This window comes from Babylonia areolata, chromosome 26, assembly GCF_041734735.1.
Source record: "Babylonia areolata isolate BAREFJ2019XMU chromosome 26, ASM4173473v1, whole genome shotgun sequence".
Taxonomy (NCBI): domain Eukaryota; kingdom Metazoa; phylum Mollusca; class Gastropoda; order Neogastropoda; family Buccinidae; genus Babylonia; species Babylonia areolata.
The window spans coordinates 33903768-33927223 of NC_134901.1; the positions used below are offsets into that span (position 1 = coordinate 33903768).

General features: G+C 39.0%; 2 protein-coding genes across 3 annotated transcripts; both read left to right on the top strand.

Moving 5' to 3' along the window:
- The first annotated feature begins 25 nt into the window (after positions 1-25).
- LOC143300385 (WD repeat-containing protein 89-like) lies at positions 26-14532 on the top strand. Its single transcript, XM_076614007.1, has 13 exons — positions 26-290; positions 1347-1464; positions 2417-2511; positions 4491-4575; positions 6167-6216; positions 7281-7389; positions 7892-7955; positions 8277-8408; positions 9902-9988; positions 11084-11128; positions 11720-11914; positions 12501-12590; positions 13555-14532. The coding sequence occupies exons 2-13, from the start codon at positions 1355-1357 to the stop codon at positions 13621-13623; spliced, it is 1131 nt and encodes a 376-aa protein (XP_076470122.1). The 5' UTR covers positions 26-290; positions 1347-1354; the 3' UTR covers positions 13624-14532.
- A 3618-nt stretch (positions 14533-18150) lies between these two features.
- Positions 18151-23456, top strand: LOC143300250 (uncharacterized). Of its 2 annotated transcripts, none has more exons than XM_076613840.1 (2): positions 18151-18281; positions 20391-23456. In XM_076613840.1, exon 2 carries the CDS (start codon positions 20443-20445, stop codon positions 22579-22581), a length of 2139 nt encoding a protein of 712 aa, XP_076469955.1. In that variant the 5' UTR covers positions 18151-18281; positions 20391-20442; the 3' UTR covers positions 22582-23456. The 2 variants fall into 2 exon arrangements, with proteins under 2 accessions (XP_076469955.1, XP_076469954.1); XM_076613839.1 differs by lacking the exon at positions 18151-18281 and adding an exon at positions 18525-18633.

Here is a 23456-nt window from a genome sequence, read left to right on the forward strand (position 1 = left end):
TTATCGGAAGTGTTTAGAAGTTCTCTCATGGCGTAGCTTTAAAAAGCATCAGATTTGTAATCAAACTTTAAATGTAATCTAGGGGCACATATTACATTTTTAATTATGTTCTTATAGTCAACAATAGGAATGTTGCCACGATGCATGGACATGAATAGAGTTATATCCCTTGAGCAGCCAGCGCACATGTTGACGAGCAAAAACAACTGCTTGAGTCCAAGAACAGACTGGCCAGTTCGTCTCATTATTTTCCTGTGACATATCTGTTATTGCACTCATAATTTTTCTTTGTAAGTATTTCACTGTCTACAGAAAGCAGATTTATTAGTAATTCAAGTCAAAGTGATTAACTAGAGTTGAATAATTTAAAGAGTGAGTTAAAGAATTGATTAGGCTTTGCTTGAACACGTGTGCCCACACTATTCTCTCAGTTACCAATGTTGGTCAGCTAACTTCAGCTGGCTGATGATTATTGTTTTGTTTGGTGTGTACTTGGTATTTCTGCGTTTCCATGTGTTTCTGTTGTTGTTGTTTTTTTGTTTTTTATTTCTCGTATCGTTTCCCCAGGCCTTTTGCAACGTTTGCCCCAACCAAGTGTTTCTTTCTTTCTTTCTTTATTTGTTATTTATTTATTTTTTAAATTATTCTTTTGTCTTGCATTTTAATAACAGTTTAGGCTAATTTGCTGTTATATGTTGGATTTTCTACTTTTTCCAGTCATGTGTGTGTGTGTGTGTGTGTGTGTGTGTGTGTGCTGTTCATGATGCAATGATGGTTACTGTTTCTTCATGAAAGCAGGCATCTGCTGAAGCAGGCATCTGCTTGGCAGATGTGGTGTAGCGTATATGGATTTGTCCAAACGCAGTGACGCCTCCTTGAGCTACTGAAACTGAAACTCATGATTGATTCTTTTTCTTGATGATTGCTGCCTCTCTTCTTGTGGAGCATCACGAGTGATTGTTAGTTATTTGAATTTTCTTGAGATTTGTTTCTTTCTTGTAATAAAGTGTGTGTCACATGTGAGTTTCGAAGGCCTTGCTGCTCTTGATTCGTTTTGATTAAACTTGATGCAAAAAGAAATTTACGAATAGCATTAATGAAAAATACTGTTTTCTGAACTTATTGATTAAAAAAAAGAAAAAAAAAAGATGTCTGTCAGGTCATGTCCTTTTATTTTCTTGTTTTGTACATTGTTATGCTGAACAATGATATAGATTTATTCATTTATTTTTAATGATACTGATTTATTTGTATCTATTTATTTGTATCTATGTATTTATTTGTATCTTACAAACAGTTGCTGCAAGATGTGAAGCATCCCCTTGTTCATGTTACTTTGATGACAGACACCAAGATGGAAGACCTGAGCACACATCTGGAGAGACTGGGGCTTCAGCAAAAGGTGGCTGTGTCCTTGGAAAAGACAGAGCCCCACTATGTCTTGGACCTGGCAGCACAGGATATGTGAGTATGTTTGAGTTGTAACTTATGAAGCAATGTGCATGTGGCATGTTGTCTGTCAGTGTGTGTGTGTGTGTGTGTGTGTGTGTGTGACGTGTATGTGAGTATGACCCTGTGGGTGTGGGTGTGTGCCCAACACTCAGCTTATATCACAGATTGACATAAGTTTACAGTTGGGCCAACAGCAAAGTGAGAGCTGTATTATCAATGATTTCTCCATTGCAATGGTAAATCATTTACAGATTAGTCTTTTGTCGAGGACTATGACTCTCAAACTAGGAGGCAAAATTGCACCGGCTCTTAGTGCTGCAGCCTTGGGGGCTAGTTGGCTTTTTGAGAACCATCCCAACACTGAGTGTCTGAACACCCTCTTAGCCAAGAGAGTGGGAATGTAACTTAGGCAAGTCATTCTCCACTATAATCAAATTCTAGCCTAGATAGTCGTTACAGCAGTTACCTCCTCTGCTGTTCTGATGGTCAAAGTCAAACATGACTGACTATCATATGTAGGTGTGTACACATATTGTGTGTATTTGCACGAGCAACTATGCGTAAATCTGTATACATGTGTATTTTTGTTAGTTTTAATGTTGTGTGCTTGTTTGTTGCTTTGTTCTTTGTTGCTATTGTGAAAGATACAACAGTTATGAGCCACTTGAATTTGATGATAACCAGTTCCCTTGAGAGAGGGACACAATTTATTTACTTACATAATCCCTTTTTTACCCTGTGGTGAGTACAGCCACCACCAGAGATCTCCACTGCTGTCTATCTTGTGCTGTCTCAGCTAGCTGTAATAGCTTCCTCCAGGGGTAGCCATTCTTCAGCTTTTTATTTCCTGCTGTTCTGCACTGTGCCTAAGTCCTCAAGTTCTTTTTCCGTCTGTTGTCAAATATCATGGATTTTTATGTTTTTAGACAGGTTTCCATTCCTCTGCTGTCTTACTGTGTTTCAGAGTTGGAAGGGAAAGTCTTGTAGCTGCCTCCAGCAGCAACTTCACAGTCCGCCTCTTCTCACGTTGTCGCCTTGCACAGACAAACCTTCTCACAGGTACTGGCATGATGAACAAAGGAAATGGTTGAATGCACAGGCTGTGTGTGTGTGTGTGAGTGAGCATGGGCATATGTGTGTGTTTGTGTCTGTGTGTGATAATAGAAGAAACTTTATCTTAATCATACGTTTATCATTATAATCAACATATGTTATATATATATATATATCGGGTATCCCCCAAAAAGTGAACTGCTTCTTGACAGGTATTTTCTCAAAGACAGAGAAACCGAATTCATTGAAAATCTTCACACAGTAACCTTAGGGTATCATCAACAAGGCTGCAAAATATCTAAAAGTTTGGATGCAAATTATGCGAGTATTATCAAATTCAAAACAACATGTCAAAAAATCCGATATCAGAGGAAAAGACACTTATTTCAGTTTTTGCTCAGTGTGGCCTCCATCTTCCTCCACGACTAAATGAAGCCGTTTCTTCCAAGCAGAAATGCTTTTACATATTTCTTCCACCGATATCTCCTCCCTTGACATAATTATCCTGTCCTTTCACACCTGCTCAGTCAATTTGTCTCTCACTCCCCAGTAAACTTTCTCCTTCAGAGAGTCCCATATGGCATAATCCATTGGGTTACAGTCAGGACTTTATGGAGGCCATTCATCCTTCGTGATGAATTCTGGTATAGCCTCCTCCAGATGGGCCTGGGTTACCCTACTTGTGTGTGAAGGAGCCCCATCTTGCTGAAACACATAATTGTTTCTGGGATAAAGATGCCTACAATCCGGGAGAAGATTGTCATCCAGTAACTGAATGTAGCTTTCACCTTGGCTGTATCAGTGTCAATAAAATGAACGTTTGTTTTTCCTTTCCAGGATACTCCAGCTGAAACCATTATCTTTTTTGAAAATCTAGAATTCTCATGATAGAGGTGAGATGCCCGAATTTCTCATTTCCGTTTCCTATAAACGCGATCGTTCTGGAGATTTTTAGCTATCTCTAACGTAAAGTCTTTCTCGTCTGTGAAAATGATCCTTTTTACATCAGTGGCCGAGTAGCAGTCATTCAAGTTACAGCAGTGAGTTTTTCTTTTCCCTCTAACATTTTGGTCCCTCCTTGATACCCGTATCCTCTTGAAGGGCTTCAGCTCCAGCTCTTTCGCCATTCTTTGCACACAAGACTTGCTCACTTGTAAATCGCTTGCAACTTCTCTAAGAGATTTGTGGGTTCCTGGGTTCTCCTGGGATTGAATCAGTTCCTCAACACGGTCCTTGTTCTCCTCCGAACATGCAGTCTTGGGTCTCCCACTGCCAATTTTACTTGCTACTGACCCAGTAGTGCGTATTTTAGCAATAAGTCTATTTACAGTGACATGACTTCACTCCTTGCCTGGAAATTCCTTTACAATCCTTCATCCACCCCAGCCTTTCTCCTTGAATCAGTTTTCAATGGTAACCTTATCACTTTCACTCAAAGGCATGGTTGATCCTTCCAAACTGAAACTTTGGACAGAACTCATTTTGGATATAGATGACAATAAAAAAATCAATAGATTTGACACCCAGACAGGCTATTTTTAGACTGACACTGATTGACAGATGCCAACACCTGGCAGCTGGCATGAACATGATGAAGGTCACATTGCACAGCTCTGATATTGGATTTTTTGACATGCTGTTTTGAATTTGACAATACTCGCATAATTTGCATCCGAACTTTTAGATATTTTGACATGTTGATGATACCCTAAGGTTACTGTGTGAAATTTTTTAATGAATTCGGTTTCTCTATCTTTGAGAAAATACTTGTCAAAAAGCGGTTCACTTTTTTGGGGACACCTGATATATATTTGATGCTGCAAATTTCTCCAATATTATGATACAATAAATGAAATATTATGAGAATAGACATTGTTAAAGTATGGACGGTTTAAGCACAATCAAAATATAGCTATGTTTTTACATTTGTGTAAAGGTGTAAGAATGTGTGGTGAAAACAAGATATTGCAATGTTTTTGTGTCAGGACATGAGGATGTAGTAACTGGCATTCAGTTCTTGCACACGGATCCAAACCTGGTGATGACTTCTTCTGAGGACAAATCAGTGAGGTGAGCAAGAAAGCGAGAACTGAAGATGGCATGTAAAAGTCATAAAGATAATAATCTGCAAAAGAAAAGATGTGACTAAACTGTCACAACAATTTATGGCTAATATAAAAGAAAGTTTTTGTTTCTTATATAAAGTTTGATATGTTGATGTCACATTGGTGTTGTTTTTTTTGTTGTTGTTTTGTTTGTGTGTGTGTGTGTGTGTGTGTGTGTGTGTGTTGAATCTATTTGAGTCCAGAATGCAACAAAACAGAATGCACACTGAATATTGTGCCCTGAATATTGTGCCCTAAAACTGACAGCAAACAGCACAATGTCAGTGCACTGAACAGGTGATTGTAGGTTAAGATAATCCTGAATGTAATCCAACTGCATGCTTTTTTTATAATTTTTTTTAAAAATCTGTTTCTGTATTCCACAGCATGTTGAGGCCTTTGAAATAGGTCTTGGAGAGTTAGATTTTTTCCAGGTTCAAATATTGAATAAGGCCAGTGTCAGATTTAGTTGTAACCAGCTGTTGTGGCAGAAAGGGGGCTCACATGACATGGTGCCATTCACTGGTGTGCCAACAGTCTGTCACTCGTTACGGAAAATACACTTGAAAATGTTTTGAAACATGTGTGTCATGGGGACAACACAGGTACCAAGAGATTTTTTCCTCCTTTAATAGTGTTTCATAACTCCTGTGTGACAGCCTAAGATATGAAGTCCACAAACATGCATGCTTCTGTGTACTAAGCATGGGCAGCTTTATGTTGAAAACTGATAAATGTATACAGCACTAGCAAAATCTTGAGTTTAAACCTAGCTTTGTATATTGCCATGGTATGTATATGTGTGCACACAATATATTCAGTTTGTGTGCACAGTGTCTGTTTATATACCCAGTGGATTGGACTTTACAATTCACTTTAAATTTTGGTCTGTCACCTCAACATTCACTTTTAACATATAATGTCACATTAGTTGCAGAAAAAACACACCTTTCTTTGCTAGTTTTTGATGGGCACAAAAGCAGAAAATTTTTTCAAATAAAGTTGCTGTAGCACCGTTGTGAAAAAAACAAAATCTGAGAATGACAAAGAACATTTTGGAATGTATTTTTAACGAATGAAACAACACTGAAGCCAATTTCTGCACACAATGACTTTCTCAAGTACAAAAGCAGTTACAGCATGAAATTCTATGACTGAATGTTTCAAATTCATTACTTAAAATCTATTTCAAGTCGGTTTAGCACAATTTTAAAAGATCTCTGGAATTGGAGCAACTTATTTGTGGGTTTAATTGAATACTTTTAGGAATCTGGAGAATGGCTGCTAAAACACCAGACAGTGTGATACCTGGAGGTTAAGTTTGGAATGTCAAAAGTCACTCAAATGAATTTCTTAGGATTGGGATCAGCATCTTAGGATTCTAGACCTGTGGACTGATATGGAAAGTTACGATATGATGAATTATACTGTTGAAAAAAAAGAAAAGCACATCCTTTGAAAATGTTTATATAATCTTAGTGGGAATATACTGAAATGGGTGAAAAGAGAAATTTTACACCACTGTACCCAAAGTCTTGTTCTGTTCTTGTGTGCAGAATATGGGATCCTCGAGCAAGTGTTTCTAAAGAAGTACAACTGTTCACAGGTATTTGATTGTTACTTTAAAATATGTGTATGTATGTGTACAACTGCTTGTATCTGAATGTTGGTTTACCTGTGTTTTTGCACACAAATGTGTGTATATGTTTTTCATGCTTAGCGCATGGGATTTTATGCCTTTTTTTTCAGTCCATTAAAACTGATGAATAGACTGGACCTAAAATTAGCTTTGGTAGTATCATCTCTGAATTTTGTATTTGTATTTATTGTACAGCTTTTGTTCATATTTCTGTGGAACTAATGATTGTGACACCATAAGTATTACAATGTGATCAGTTGCTCTGTAGATCACAAACACAAAGACACAGGCACACAAAGACACAGACAGAGACAGACAGATACACAGACAGACAGACACACACACACACACACAAAGACTGAAAGAGACACACAGACATACTCACACAGACACACACACACACACACACACCTCACTCAGCCAAACACACACTCTCACACATATATGTGTGTATGTCATGATTGAACGTTTATGAAAAATTCATTTCAGATAATGTCTTCCATGATGTTTCATGCATACTGACATTATGTAGACATGCTGCAGATATTTATGTATCGTGTAACATGCACAAACAATATATATGGGAAGATTTATATCTCCTTTTTCCGTTTTGAAAGTATTCTTTTTTTTAAAAATTCTTTCAAAGGCAGCATCAGATTTTTTTGTAATACTAAACAGTATGTGTGTTTGTCTTTCCCCTCGCCCTGCCCCCCCCCCCCCCCACCCCCCATACCCCCCTCATCCCTGCAGTGAAGGTCATGCTCATCCAAGACAGTTATATTCCAACCCATGTTCTAGCTTCAGTGATAACAAAGAAACTGGTACATGTTCCAGTATTTCAGATTTCACCATTTTTTTCTAGGTTCAGTACTGATCAACAAATCTCCTATTGCACAAGAGGTGTTAATGCTTAGAGCCCCATCCCTCTCCCCTCCAGCCATTCTCCATGCATGTCTCATCTCTCCCTCATCCCCCATTACCGCATTCTGGCTTTTTTTGTGTTTACTGACTGCAGTTTGTTCTTTTTTCAGGAGATAACAACACCATGTGCAGAATTCTTTCTTGTGATATCAACTTGTCCGACAAAATCCTGTGTGCTGGGACAGAGAAACTGAAAGAGGATGCCTACCTTTTATTTTGGTAATCCCAATTGTTTCTTAAACTCAATTTTACTTTCTGGTAGACTCATCAGTAAACTGGTGTGTGCAAACTGAGTACACCATTGATGAGCATAAACAAGCTTTTTGTTTGTTTACTTCAGTTTCAGCCTCTATTTCTTTGAAAATGGCTTTTACCTGTGTCAACAGAACCTGGAATTAGAAACTGTAATCAATTATTATAGATAGCTGAGCTGTTCCTTGACCACATTCATTGTATTATAGTTTACAGGCTTTGATACAATGAATTAAAGTACTGTGTTATGGTACGTAGCACAGTTAATGTCATAAATTGCATGAAGTGATTTCATTTAGTGAAAAATATAATGTTTTTAACATTTTTGTTTGGAAGGTGCCTTGGGATCAGAAACATTCAGTGAATAAATGAATTTGTAAAATTTAAGTGATACTGAAAGGAGAGTACATCACAATTTAATGTACACGCTTGTTTCTTAATATGTTTTTCTCTTTTGTATTTGCAATAGGGATCGGCGGAAAAACAAACTGCTGGGTTGTTACGAGGATTCACATGATGATGATGTAACTCAGGTAAGCCATTGGTTATGTTGATGTGTGTGTGTGTGTGTGTGTGTGTGTGTGTGTGTGTGTGTGTGTAAGGAGTTACATGTAATATGCTATTAAAATCTGGAAGATAATTGTTGAGGGGCAGTGGAAATCATGTCACATGATTTATCTTTAACCAGAGAAATCAAGCAAGAGGAGGGGAGAGGGTAGGGTTGTATGGAATGTGGAACCATAGGGGTTGTGGGTGTTTGTGTTTGTGAAGGGGAGGGGAATATAGTGAATTTTAACAATTCCTTTGCAGTGATGGATGTGGATGTAGGCTGAATGGTGTGCGTGATGCTGCAGGTACACTTCCACCCCACAACAGAGCAGAGCTTGTTGACTGGCTCCACAGATGGTCTGGTCAATGTGTTTGACATCATGCAGACCTCAGAGGATGATGCCTTGGTGTCCACTTACAACACAGAGGCTACAGTGGTGAGAAAGACCGTCATTACTCTGGTTTCTTATCTTGACTATCATCCCTAATTTTTTACCAGACTATCATCCCTCAGGTTTTTTAGCCAGACAATCATTCCTCAGGATTTGTAACCAGACTATAATCCCCTGGGCTTTTAATCAGACTGTCATTCCTCAGGATTTGTAACCAGACTATAATCCCCTGGGCTTTTAATCAGACTGTCATTCCTCAGGATTTGTAATGACTATAATCCCTTGGGCTTTTAAACCAGACTATCAATAAAATAGTGTAGAGTGATGGCCTAGAGGTAACGCGTCCACCTAGGTAGCGAGAGAATCTGAGCGCGCTGGTTCGAATCACGGCTCAGCCGCCGATATTTTCTCCCCCTCCACTAGACCTCGAGTGGTGGTCTGGACGCTAGTCATTTGGATGAGACGATAAACCGAAGTCCCGTGTGCGGCATGCACTTAGTGCACGTAAAAGAACCCACGGCAACAAAGGGTTGTTCCTGGCAAAATTCTGTAGAAAAATCCACTTCGATAGGAAAAACAAATAAAACTGCACGCAGGAAAAAATACAATAAAAAAAAAAAGGGTGGCGCTGTGGTATAGCGACACGCTCTCCCTGGGGAGAGCAGCCCGAATTTCACACAGAGAAATCTGTTGTGATAAAAAGAAATACAACAACAACAACAACAACAACCTCTGTATGTTGTTGAAAGTAACACACGCCCTTATTTACTAAACTAATTAAGCTCAGGTTTGTCAGATTGACAATTTGCATGATCAAATGAAAATTGGAAATCAGAGCTGAGTTTTTGACTGGTTGGTGTTCAGCTTTAAGGTCAAGTCGTTTGGTGTTGGGGTTTGGTGTTGTTCAGTGAAAAATTGAAATGAATAGATTCATATAAGTAAGGAATTATGCTTAATTGTCAAACACAAATAGGTGAACAGGGCAGTTAAATAAATACTGTATAAAACGTACAGACGATTTGTGAATAGATTGGATAACGGCTGTGGGGTTAGCATCTTGCATTCCGAAGTTGGGGCCAACAGGTGTTGCTGTCTCAATGCTGGGCTAATGCATACTTTCCTCTTTCTGTCTCTCTCTTTTTAATCATCATTTAGAAAAAAACAAAAAATTGTCAGTAAATCTGAATTTTCGAAATACATATTATTATGATGTATGATACAATCTTTTACTTATGAGCATGATGGAAATTAGCTTATGTACTGTGCACAAAGATTTTGTCATGATGCTAGCTGCTTGTGTACAGTAAAGTGAATAATTTTTATCACGCATGATGCATACTTTCTGTGCACAGTGAAGAGTTAACATTATGAAAGTAAGACTGCATCATATGCTGTGAAAATAATATGTACGCTACTTATGTACAGCAAAGAGATTATTTTTATTATGTATATTGAATACTTTCTGTGCATGGGAAAAAAATCTTTGTGGAAAAAACCCCCAACTTTTGTAACATCTGAGGCCTGCTACTTGTGTACAGGAAAGAGCAGGGTGGTGTGGGCCTGAGGCGAAGCACGTGTACAGCACCACTCACATGTTCACCTGGCATGTGTGGGACTCTGAGACTGTAAGTCCTTGCCTCTTTGTGGGGGGCTTCTGCATCACAACTGCTGTGTTGATGATGATTATGATGATGATGATGATGATGTGATGTGGATATTTATATAGTGCCTATCCTCAGTCAGAGACCAAGCTGTAAGTGTTTGCAAACACAGAGTTATTTGTGCAACAGGCTGCCTACCAGAGTGGAGCTGACTGAGAGATGCATTTGGGCACTCATCATTCGTTTCCTGTGTTATTCGGTCAGGTTTCAGTCACGCACACATACTCACACAGACATGTAAGTTTTTACAAGAATGACTCTTTGTTAATTTCTGTCCTGCCATGTAAGCAGCCATATGCCTATGCATATGGTAAAAGTGTGCAAAGGGGTGTGTGAATTGGGTCAGTGATATACATGTTTTAAACCAATCAGAAAACTTCACATTTAACCATTTACATTTATTATGAAATTTGTTTTCGTCAACCGGACTATTCTCTTATTGAGACTTGTGCAAGCTGGACTCCATTGTCTGTATTTTCAATGTACTATGTATAGTTATGCTGTAGTATTAAGTTCGTTTTTGTTTTTTTAAGTCCTCTGTTAGTAAATTTGAAGAATTGTCAGTGCCAGAGGCATATCTTTTGAATTGTGTGCAATAAATTGTAATGGTTCCTTATTTTCTTATACAATTTTTTTTCTCAGGTATTGTGGCTGACATGGTTTGGGTTTGTTTTTGTTTACAAAAGTATTTCCAGCCCTCATGTTGTCCTGTGCAGTGAGCTGTACTAAAAAAAAAAAAAAAAAAAATAATTAAAAAAAAAAAAAAAAAAAAAAGAAGAAAAAGTTGTATTTTTACCAGAATGTTCCCTCACCATTCTGTGTTCATTTCTTTTGCTTCTGTTTTCGGAAATCTCCATCTCAGCAGCAACATTCTCCTATGTGTTTACATCCAGGACATGCAGTGTTTAACTTTTTGTGTGAAGTTGTCAGTAGATGCTTTTATAATTTAGGTATAATCACTAATCACTCATGCATGAAAAGAATAATTTGATCATTTGTACAAAGTAGGTCACTGCTTTGAACAAGAGATACTGACGATGCGCATTTGAACTTTTTCAGAATGAAGATGTTCAACACATCTCAGGGTTTGCAGAGAAGTTGGAGGTAAAGTGTGATTTTCTCTCATCACATTTGCTGCACAGTGTAGTGAACATTTGACTGTTTTCTTGAGACATGAACCACAAGGATATCTGCCACTGCTGTTTGTTTATTCGATTATTGAAATACTCAATGCCCTATGCAAGAAGCATTGATCTCTAAAGGAAAACTTGACAAAAAAACAATTTGTGTGTGTTCTGTTTGTGTATTTGTGTTTGTATCTGTATGTGTGTGTGTGTTTGTCCGCATGAGGTTCAGGTATTGACCCTGAATCATAAAATTCATGGTGGGAAAGGGGACGGGGAGTGTACAGGAGGGGTGGAAGGGGGTTGGAAGGGTCAGGAAAATATACTATGAAATAAGAACTATATTCTCATTAACTAGGACAGGCATATTAAGATTTGGGCATTTCAGAAGCAATTTTCCTATGGATCAAAGCTGATAACTGTTGCTTAAAAGTGCTCATGCTAGGCTTGTTGTGGCAGGTTATACTTACATTATTGTTATATGTATTACAGATTTTAGGGTGGGTGCAAAGTAGATAATCTTACTACAGTCAGATGCAAAGCATAACTGAATTCATATTGCTGATTTCAGAGCACATGCAAAGTGGACTATCTTGTGGACTGTATACTGGCAGCCACACCCTGTGATGCTGTAGGCATTGTGGCAGGGACACATTCAGGTGACCTTCACCTTCTTGATGTCACTGACCCAGAAAATATCAAGGTCATAAGGTCATTGGCTGGAGGTCACTCGGACACAGTGAGATGTCTGCATTGGGATAAAAAGGTAAAATAGAATAACTAATAAGGCATTTCATTCAGGATGAACTCTCACTTTGGGTGTGTGTGTGTTTGTTTTTTGTTAAGCTTATCGCCATTTGACGAAGGCTTCCAGAGCTCCCTGGTTTTATGAAGAACTCCTTATTCACAAAAAAACATTCTCTGTATTGTCATTTTGGTGAAAAATTCCTGATTTTTAAAACTTCATCAAAATTTGGCGATGATTGTCATTCTGTGCGATCTACAGATGCCTGAAAGGAAACAGCCCTGTCCCTTTCTTGGTGAAAGACTGCTACTCAAAGAGAGCTTGTTGGTTGCATGTTTTGTTTATGAACCCTGTTCTTTGTTAAGATTTTAGGTGTTGTGTGGTTTTTGTTTTGTGTCCTGCTGGCCTTTGTGGTTAGTCAGGCTTAAAGCAATGTTTTGAATTATGATAAATGCCTCTGTGTGTGTGTGTGTATGTGTGTGTGTGTGAGCATGTGCGTGTGTGTTATTGTTTTGGGGGTATTTGCATGCTTAGTCCAACTGGAATATCATGCAGTGGACTTGGATTAATTTTTAATCCATACTGTATTTTGATTTGATTTGAACAGACAGAGACACTGGTGACCGGTGGAGAAGATTCTTTGCTGTGCCTGTGGTCCCCAAACAGTGCAGGGTTGACTGCACCTACTCCCAAACAGGTATTTGTTGATGTTTTTGGTTTTTTGAATTATTATTTTGTGTGTGTGTGTGCTACTGCTGCTGCCCCATCATCTGCACTGTTTTGGAGGCATTACTTCCTTGCAAATCTTACATGAGATATACTCAACGAATATTCTCCTCATATAAATGAAGCAGAATAAAATATACATTCTTTTTTTCCATGATATCGTAGACTATATTGAACATTTTTTCAATGAACGTCCACTTGCATACACAATTAAGTGTTCTGTTGAGTGAATAATCTGTTCTAAAACAGACCCATGTTTAAAATCAGTTACTGGAGTATTGTTTGGAGAACAGATATCTTAACACCTTAAGGAAACCACAGGTAAAAGTACTCTGGCAGGGAAAAATATATAAGTTAAAAACCAAAAAAAAACACCCAAGAAACCATCACTTCCTTCACAATCCATATTTGAAAAAGACTTGAAAATTAGAATATAACAGAACCAGTAAATTAGGGCAAATTATAATTGATTTAAAGCAGAGAGCAGAGAAAGGAACTCATTCTAGAGCAACATGAATCCCGGACATCATTTAGCTGCCACTGAACAACAGTGAAAGTGAACGCAGAGTACTACATGCCTCAGAATTTATTCAGTGGTTGTGAAAATTATTTCACTGAATTTAACTGGTTATAAATATCAAGAACAGTTATATATGGACCAGTCAGATCACTTGTGCAGTTGTATTTTCTTAAAATAATCATAAAAAGATGCTTTTCTTTGGTTTGTGCAGTAATCTAGATTTGAAACAATGATTTGTATCTCCAAAGGTTTTAATAGATTATCATTTGCCATCAGCCTTTGCTCCATGTGTGTGTGTGGTTTTTTGTTTTGATGTTGTGTGTGCGTGTCTCTGTGAGTAGTGTGCATGTACATGCGTTTAAGTGTGTGTGCAACACTGGTCTGGTTCATTAAACATGAAATATTTGTTTCACAGAGCAAAGTGAAAGGGAAAAGAATTACGGCAGCAAAGAGATCAACACCGTACAGTGGCAGTCGTAGCTGATTGGTCTTACGTCTCCTGTTTCAAGATCAAAAGAATATTAACGACGGTCCATGTTCACTTAATTAAAACTACAGTTAAAAAGAAAATCATTGCATCTATGATTAGTGTCAATACAGCAGTGAGACTAACATATTAACTAATACACACATTTTAAATGCTTTTTTTTTTAAACATTATTTTCAAAGTAAATCTTTGTATTTCTTCATCTTGAAATTGGATAAAGCTAAGTTTGCCTGAAATTTGTACCTGTGTGTAATTATTTTGTTCTTGCATGACGTGTTCAGAGTTTTTATTGTTACTGGCTTGATGTTAATGGAGTGGGACATGATTATGTGAGTTACTGATTGTATAGAGTGGTTGGAGTACATTTTATTGGAGAGGGATAAGATTATGTGAGTTGCTGATTGTATAGAGTGGTTGGAGTACATTTTATTGGAGAGGGATAAGATTATGTGAGTTACTGATTGTATAGAGTGGTTGGAGTACATTTTATTGGAGAGGGATAAGATTATGTGAGTTACTGATTGTATAGAGTGGTTGGAGCACTTTTTATCTAGAAATATACAGAATTTAGAATTTTAGGAGTGCGTGAAAATGTTTTAAATTATGAGGCTTTTTTGGGTTAAAGCCATTTTAGTTGTTTCAGAGTAAGTTGTCAGTTTATAGAAATTGCTTTGGAGGCAGCTGATAAAGATTTGATGACAGTGTCAATTATTACTGGTTGCTAGTTTTTGAGAATGTAGCTCATACATTCATAGTGTGTGTTTGTGTGCATGCATGCATTCGTATGCATGTTTGTGTGCATGTTTATGGGTGTGGACAGGGAAGTGTATACTACAAGAGTGTGAGAGGTGTTCAGGAATAGGTGAGCTGTTGTGGCATGATGAGCAAATAATAAAGTGTCACTGACTCAGACATTTTTGGTTTCTTGTGTTTGATAAATATACTGTATCAAAAAAAAAATGTCCCCCTCTCTGTGATGGAGAAGGAAGGGTGGGGAGGATAAGCATCAAACAAGCAATACAGGGCACAGAAAAGGAGTGGGTGGAAGGTTAGAGTGGATCATCTCCATCATTTCACATTTTATTAATGTTCAGAGAAGTCCTGAGAACTTTTGATTCTCCAGTTATGCTGCTCTAACATACAGAAGTTATCAATGAAGAGAGATGGAGAGAGAGGTAGAGAATTAAAGGACTTCATTCATTTACAAGTTTTCATGCTGAGCACTGGATGCTCATTGCTAATTAAGTGAAAACATGGACAAACATGAGCAATCTGTGAAGTATACTTTATCTGGGAGTTGGTTTTCTTCTCATCACCAAAATATCATTGAGAATGACATTATTTCTAACTTTACAAAATTTCCTGATAATACCGCCATGGACATTTCAAACACCTCTTGTTCACTTTGATGTTGCTGATTAAAAAACAAACAAAACAACAACAACAACAAAAACTAGTAAAGTTCTCTTGCCTGCAAAGCTTTTTCCATTGAGCAATGCCAATGTTTTCCATTTTTCACAAAAATTCTCCACTGAAGGATCAAACTTGAGTGATAGAGTTGTTTTTGATGAGTTCCGTCAATCGAATGTTGCTCCCATTTTGTCAAACATCTGCCCCCTGATAGGTGCGATATGTGCAATATCCAAGAGGTGAGAACCTTTGAGGAATGTGGCAGAATGGTTAAGATGCCTATCTACCAATACAGTGTCCGTGAGGGTCTGGGTTTGATTTCCACTCTTGCCCTTTGTGCCAGGTTTGACTGGAAAATTAAACTGAGTGACTAGTCATTTTGATGAGATGAAAACCAGGTCTTTTGTGCAGCGTGCACTGAGTGCACTGAAAAAGAACCCATGGCAACAAAGTTATTTTTCATCTTGTAAATTTTGTTGACGAAATCCACTCTGAGGTACACAAATACATGTGCATGCACTCGAGGCCTGACTAGCGCATTGGGTTATGCTGTTGTCAGGCATCTGCCTTGAAGATGTGTTGTGGTGTATATGGGATTGTCTGAACACAGTGATGCCTCCTGGAGAAACTGAGACTGACACTTTCAGCCTTGGACTTTCAGTGTAAGGGGTTGTTCTCAGTATTGCCACCTGATGGCATCATTTTTTCCAATCTCCCAGTTTAACACACATGCCAGCCTGCTAGTGCCCTGAGTTCTGTTCATGTGAAAACACATGTGAAAGATAAAATTAGTATGTCAAACATCCCATAATCCGTGTCAGGGCTCAGTGGGTTTTGGAAGCAAGAACATACCCACCTGCTATGGATACTGTGAGTATGGCTGCCTACATGATGGGTAAAAATGGTCATTTTGGTGTCGTATACTGTACCATGTCTCCTCCTACTTGTCAAAAGCCCCCTTGTTGGTACCAGTGATTGTAGGAGTTGCAGCCCATGAACATGAAAGATCTGTCACTTGACAGGTCCACTTTCACAGCTGGAGTTATCCGTTCTGGTAATGTCTCTTTAAAAATTAAATCTCAATCCAGTCAAAACACTTGGAAGAATAGTAAAAATAAAAAGCAGACTTATTTTTGCAAAATCAGCTCTGGATTCAATGGGATATACAGGAGGTTAAAACACTGTGAACACTGAGAGCGTTCAGCTTGGCTATTTCATGGCTGAAACACTGTTAGGCCTGTCTGTTCTCTTTGCTTCAGGCTAAATTCAGAGTGAGATGGATGTCAATCAATGTCAACAACACACACATGCACATGTGTGTGCACACATGAGAGTGCGCATGCATGCATACAAGTACAAACTTGCTCACACAGACTCTGTGACACATAAGTACATACACAGCAATCATTTACATTTCAACATTCAAGCCTCGCTGCCTAGGAACCCCCCCGACTTTTCCAGATGGATAACACAGAGTGTGGTAAAAACATTACAAAACATGTTACAAAAATCACTATCAGTCCATTTTGAAACATCCTGTCACCGACCTGAAAAGGTCATCCTGACTGAGAAAGAAGCAGCTGTCGTTATGGTAGTGACTAAAATGGTGGGCCTTGCACTCCTTGTATGCCCTTTCTTCTTTGAGTGTATATTCTATTCATGAGTACAGCTCCCTATTCAGGTTGTTGGGTGAAAGCATTCCAGTGCTGTGTCAACTGGTTTGAATAACAGTACTTTCGAAAGTTTGTATGATTGTGTCTGATAAATAGTGGATTTACTATGCCAGGACTTGATGAATGTATGAACAGTAAGAATGTTTTTCTTTATTATCTATATGTCTGTCTCTGTCTATCTACATTTGAAGAAGGCAATTCAAAATATTTTTTCAAGCGTTTGATCTTCACCCATTTCTGCAGATGTCCTTTGAATATCGTGAAGATTATGTGCTGAAATAGACATGTGAGAAACAAACTATGGAAACAGTGACTTAAACACACACACACACAAATCACTAACACATGCTATTCAGGAACTTAGTAGGATAACTGACGCTGTGATAACTGATTAAACCAGAGGCATTGTCCTACCTGTCTCCTGTTGAATTTAAGTGATGCCAATTTGTAAATGTAAGCAGGCTAAGTAACAGACTTCTTCTTTCTTCTTTGTTCGTGGGCTGTAACTCCCACGTTAACTTGTATGAACATGAGTGGGTTTTTTTTTTTTACATGTATGACCTTTTTTACACCACCATGTAGGCAGCCATACTCCGTTTTTGGAGGTGTGCATGCTGGGTATATTCTTGTTTCCATAACCCACTAAACGCTGACAAGGATTACAGGTTCTTTAACATGTGTATTTAATCTTCTGCTCGTGTATACACATGACGAGGGTTTAGGCACAAGCAGCTAGGTCTGCACATATGCTGACCTGGGAGATCGGAAAAATCTCCACCCTTTACCCACCAGGCGCCGTTACCAAGTTTTGAACCCAGGACCCTCAGATTGAAAGTCCAGTGCTTTAACCACTCGGCTATTGCACCTGTCTAATATTACAAACAAAAAACAGAAAAAAGAAAGAAATGAAAACACCTATCACGTGCAGACTCTGCTGGGGCTGTTATTTCCAGAGATGGATTTGTGTCTGTGTGCAAATACACAAAATATAATGGCCCACTCACACAGAAAATTCCAGGAAAATCATGTGATTGGCAGGCCCCCTCTCCCCCACCCCTCTTAGAGAGAGAGAGAGAAAATCCTTTATATGATATGAAATCCTTTATATATATCCTCTATGTAATGAACAGGATAATAGATAAGTACTTGTGTGCCTTTTTATATCCAGACCCCGCCATGAACAGGGTCTACAATACACAATACTAAATAAAAACCAAAGCATGGTGTTAAATGAAATATACAAGGAAAAACAAAACAAAACAAAACAAAACACACACACACACACACACACACACACAGACATACAGTGATACACTCACAGCACACACACAAACAGGTACATGCACAAGCATGGTTGTAGCAAAATACACAGGAAAAAAAGAACAAAATAAACATGAAAGACAAACCCACCACACCAGAGAGAGAGAGAGAGAGAGAGAGAGAGATCCGGGACACAGCACGAAAACATCCTGGACCAGATACGTAATACATAAGAGACTGGGACTTGGAGACGATTGTGCCTGATCTCCGATGTTTAAAAGAACTGTTTCAACAGAGCTTTATCTTCAAACGGTAGGCTTTAACAATTAGCAGACGATAATTCAATGTCCAAGAGCGCGCTGTGTTCGTGTATTTGTATGCATTATATAACGTAAATGAGGCAGTACTGATGCTGTAATCCCCCAATTTTGTGTCATAAATTCCCGAACTTATACTTCTAGCCCTACATTTCCAAGTGAACGGTTCCTTAATTTTTTTTTTCTGCAATTCTTGTCTGTGAACGGATTCATGTCGTGTGCTCACAGGTCAAATACTAATCTCTTTCCGGGTTAGCCAAAGCATGAATTCAGACCAGAAGAGACATCGAGACAAAGATTCAATCGAACATTGTCTCCAAAACATGTATTCAAACACTTGCTGAAAGGTACTGTGTGTGGCAGCGTGTAATATTTATAGTAAAAAACAAACAAACAAACAAAAACAACTTGAACATGAGTTCAGATATATATATAGCCGAGCATTCTACACGCACGGACGCAGATGTACACACGTCAACACACACACTCACACACAAAATGCACGCATTAGCATATACACACGCACTCACAAACATACGCGCGCGCGCAGATCGAGTGAGTCACACGCACATGAACTATTAGAATTTAAAGAAGTACAAGTGCAATAAGTGTATAAATTTAACACATATTCTCCAATCAAAATGAATGTGCCTTTGTAGTTTTTGTCGTGATAAATTTAATTAAAGCAACAAACAAAACAACAGCATTCTTGACAACACTGAATGATTCATTGTATTTGGTGTATATTCAGATTAAAATCACAAGAGAAAAAGAAAACAAAATGTATTTGACAACACTATTGAGTGTTAAATAAGGGTAGACAAATGTGGACACCACCAAAGTAACTCAGCAGCAGTGCAGGGACACCTGAGGTGTGTGCCCTCATGGTGACATGAGAATGATAGCACCCTATGGGTTGGTGGTACTTGAACTGGAGCAGATAAACCCTGTTGTGGCTGTGTATGGGGAATTTGGGATGAGCAGCGTATGGGGAATGCCACTGAAAAAGTCTGAGTAACAAGAGTAGCAACAACAAAAAATAAAATAATAAAATAGCTGTAAGTCAATACAACATCTGGCTTAAAAGCATGACCCCCATCAGCAGGCCAGGTGGGTGAAGAGTGGGAACATGGCCTGACATGAATCCAGAGAAACTCACTGTCTTGTCTGTAACCAGGAATTGGAAAAGTACTGGAATTTCCCAGTGACTGAGTGAGGCACAGTGAGACACAGCGAACAGAGCTGATGTCTGCTGCTTTATCCATAGTGTCTTACAGGGGAAAAAAATCAATTATTCTCTTGAGTGATCTCCCAAAAATGCATATTCAAATTTTTTTTATATTTAAAAAAATATTTTATTTAGGAGAGGACTGGAGCCAGGGTAATAAACTTATTCCACAATCTATGGCACTTGACTTTCCACCTGTTGCTTGCTCCCATACCACATCTCTCTGTGTACTGAGCCTTTCTCGATAATGGAATAAGAGGAAGCCAATTACAAAAGAAGAGAGGAAGTGAAGGTCTGTTACTTTTGGACGGAAACATGCGAGCATATAATATACTCTGACTCACTGTAAGTCAAGTGACTCCAGGGGAAACGAAAAAAGCTCTGCTTATTTTTCCAGGTCATGCATTGGAAAGCAAACAGCAAAGCAACACTTATCCAAATGGTGATGATTCATCTCTCCTTCTTTTAGCACTGTTAGATGTACACATTGGCATACCAACATGTACCCCCCTCCCCCCATCCAGTTCCCCCCACCCACCCCCAATATCACACACACTTGTACACATGTGCCACATGTGCACATGCATTCACACAGTATATACACACATGTGCATGCAGTATGCACACATACATACACATGCATTTATCATCATGTACCTCTAAACAGCTTTATTAGTCTTTTGGGTCACTGTGCATTTAAAGGATATTAGGGTGTATGCTAAATTTCACCATATCATCCTGTGTACTCCTTTTGGGTCACTCTATTGTTTAAGGATATTAGGATGTATGCTAATTTCACCACATCATCCTGTGTACTGTAACTTTCTAACATTATCTTTTAAAAGAAAATGATTGGTGTTCTTCCAATGTGTGCAGGTGGTTGTGCTGTAAACCACCAGAATCCACTGGAGCTGAATACATAAAGTCCATGGTGCTGTCACAGCAAAGCACACAGCCCTTATACTGCATCATGAATTCCATGCATCTGCAGCAGCTCCAAGACAGATTCAACCAGAACCAGCAGTACTGCCTAACCTGTCAGAAACCCCTGGCTGCTGAAAACAAATCATATCGTAGTCATACCTGGAGTGTAGTATCATGTTCCTCAAACTGTTCAGATATTCTGACACGCACTGCATGGGCATTTGTACAAGGATTTCTAGTCAGCTGGGTTCTGTGTGTGTGGTGTAAAAATACTGCAGCAGACTCTGAGCATGAGAAAGACAATAGCAGACATAGTTTTCTGTCACGGACACCTGACTGTGAAAGAGCTGAGCATAAGCCAAATGGTGAATCTGTTCAAACAGGCTCATCCTCCTCAACTGCCATGGAGGATGATAAATCATTACTTCTGTTGTGTGAAGCAAACTGTGAAGAGTTGCAGATGTGTGATGCAGATCTGGATACCTCTTGCATTCCTGTGCATTTTGAGATGGATTTATTACAGGAGCCAAGTCTGAATGCCCATAAAGATGTGTATGCAGCAGAGCATGTATCGCCAGTTGTTATGCAAGATGAAGAGATGTTTGCAGCCTCACAGCCTGTTTCTGACAAACACCCAGTGACCAGGCCAGCTTCTGGTGCTGACTCAGTTCAACCTGGCAAAAAAATATCAATAGGTCTTGGAGATTCTATCACAAACACTGCTGCAGATGGAATTTTTTCATCCCAGGAATCAAGCAGCAGTTGTAATGGCGTTTTTTCACAGACTGGAGAGAATGTCAAATTGGATTCTGTCGGGACTCAAGAAAGTTTTTGCACAGAAAAATCTTCTGTTTCAACTTTAACAAAGTCAAAGAAGACAGCCAACTGCAAGGTTAAACCAGCCAGTGCCAGCTTGAGAACCCCACTGAAAACATCTCAGAATGAATACAGATGCCTTTACTGTTGTAAATCATTTTGTACCAAGAGTCTCCTTAACCAGCACATAAAATCTCACAGCACTGAAAATAGATCATTACAAGAAGAAAGCCCACAAAACTTTACATGCGAGTTCTGTGCACAGATCTTTATGAACAGATACTCCCTGAAAGCACACATCAAGCGGAAGCACTCTGGAGAAGAGCCAGTGGAGTGTGACATTTGTGGGAAAGTGCAGCCTGGTACATTTGCTCTCAGTGCCCACAAGAAAGCATGTCACCATTTCAACAGCTTGTGTCACATTTGTGGGGCAGAGTTTGCAGGACGGACATCATTTGACAAGCACATGGCAGGTCATGAGGGCATCAAACGCTTTTTCTGTGACATCTGTGGAGCAGGGTTTGTTCACAACAGTTCTCTGAACAATCACAGTTCTGTTCACATCTCTACCAAGTCCTACCAGTGTGACATTTGTTCACAGATGTTCAAAGCACAGTATCTGCTGAACGAGCACCTTCTGAAGACTCACCAGTGTGGCCCTTCATTAGAACATCGAATTCGTGGGCTGAAGAAAATGGGGGTGGAGGTAGACAGGGAGGCAATTTCTCGACATGTCAGTCGTCAGTGTCTTGTCTGTGGTGGGTTGCTGGAGGATGGTGTGTGTCTCTCCCATCCAGACAGTAGCCAAGAAGTGTTCCACTGTCCAACGTGTGGGGACATGACCAGCAACATAGTTCTCTTTTATCAACACGTCAAGTGGCACAGAGGTGCACTCTTGTCTCACAGTCGCCGCACAAGCCTCAGTGGAGAATCCCCCATTGGTCATCACCTTTCCAGCTCTGGATCTGCCACCTCTGCATCAGTGATCAAGTGTGAAGTATGCTCAAAAACATTCAAAAACTTTGAGTACCTGTCTGCGCACATGCATCAACACAGAGAAGCACGGTTTGTCTGTGACATTTGCAGCAAGAGGTTTACTTACAAGTGTAACTTGAAGACTCACATGAACACCCATCTGGACACCTGGCAGTTTGAGTGTGAAGTGTGCAAGAAGAAATTCCGTGACAAGTATACATTAAAAAAACACCAGTTAAAACACACCGAACCCCAGTTTAAATGTCAAGTGTGTGGCAAAGCCCTAACACGCCGGCCATATTTATTGAAACACTACCAAAAAATGCATCCAGAATACCAAGGAAGTATCTAGTAGAAAGTGCATGCTTATATTTGTATTGATGGGAACATTGTGTTATAATATGAACTGGAACATACATTATTCTTATGATACATACATTAGTCCTATGCTTTCAAATATGTCAGTCATTGAAGTCAAAACACATCAAAATCTTTTCTGCTTCTGTAGCCTGCTACTGCCATGCTGAATTGTTTCTATGGCTGGCTTTCATGTGTAAGATTATTTTTACCCTGATAGTTTGGCAGTCATACCTGTTTTCTTTCTTTGGGCTGAAACTCAATGGTCACTTGTACAGAATCTGAGTGAACTTTTATGTGTATGACCATATTTACCCTGCCAAGTACACTGTGCATATTTGGTATGTTCATGTTTCTATAACTCTTTGAACTGTTATGTTATAGATCATCATATCTTTGTCTTGTATATTTGATCTGCATGTGTAAACACACAAAGGGGGTTAAGATATTGACAGGTCTGCATATGATGTAGACCTGGGAGATAAGAACAATCTCCACCATTGACCCATCAGGTGCTGATACAAGGATGGAACCCAGACCCTTCAGACTGAAAGTCCCACTCTCCAATCATTGGGCTATAAATAATGTCCCTGTCACTGTTCTCTGTTTTGGGGGATGGAGGGTGGTTCAAGCTGGATGTTGTCATGTTTCCATAACCCACCAAATGCTGACAGTTTGAATATAGAATCTCTAATGTGTGAATATTGAGCTTCTGCATATGCAAACACAGGGATGGGTGTAACATTAAGGCATAAGCAGGTACAACCAAATTGATGCAACATATTTGAACAGTTTTTTCACATCAGACATCTACAATATTGTGCTGAATACTGAATTACTGTGGACAATAAAAATTTGACTTGAAAGTTG

Coding starts and splice junctions, on each gene's coding strand:
- LOC143300385 (XM_076614007.1), top strand. CDS start 1,355: ATGGAAGACCTGAGCACACATCTGGAGAGACTGGGGCTTCAGCAAAAG. Junction 2,512..4,490: donor ACAGACAAACCTTCTCACAG/GTACTGGCATGA, acceptor TTTTTGTGTCAG/GACATGAGGATGTAGTAACT. Junction 7,956..8,276: donor ATGATGATGATGTAACTCAG/GTAAGCCATTGG, acceptor GTGATGCTGCAG/GTACACTTCCACCCCACAAC.
- LOC143300250 (XM_076613840.1), top strand. CDS start 20,443: ATGGTGCTGTCACAGCAAAGCACACAGCCCTTATACTGCATCATGAAT.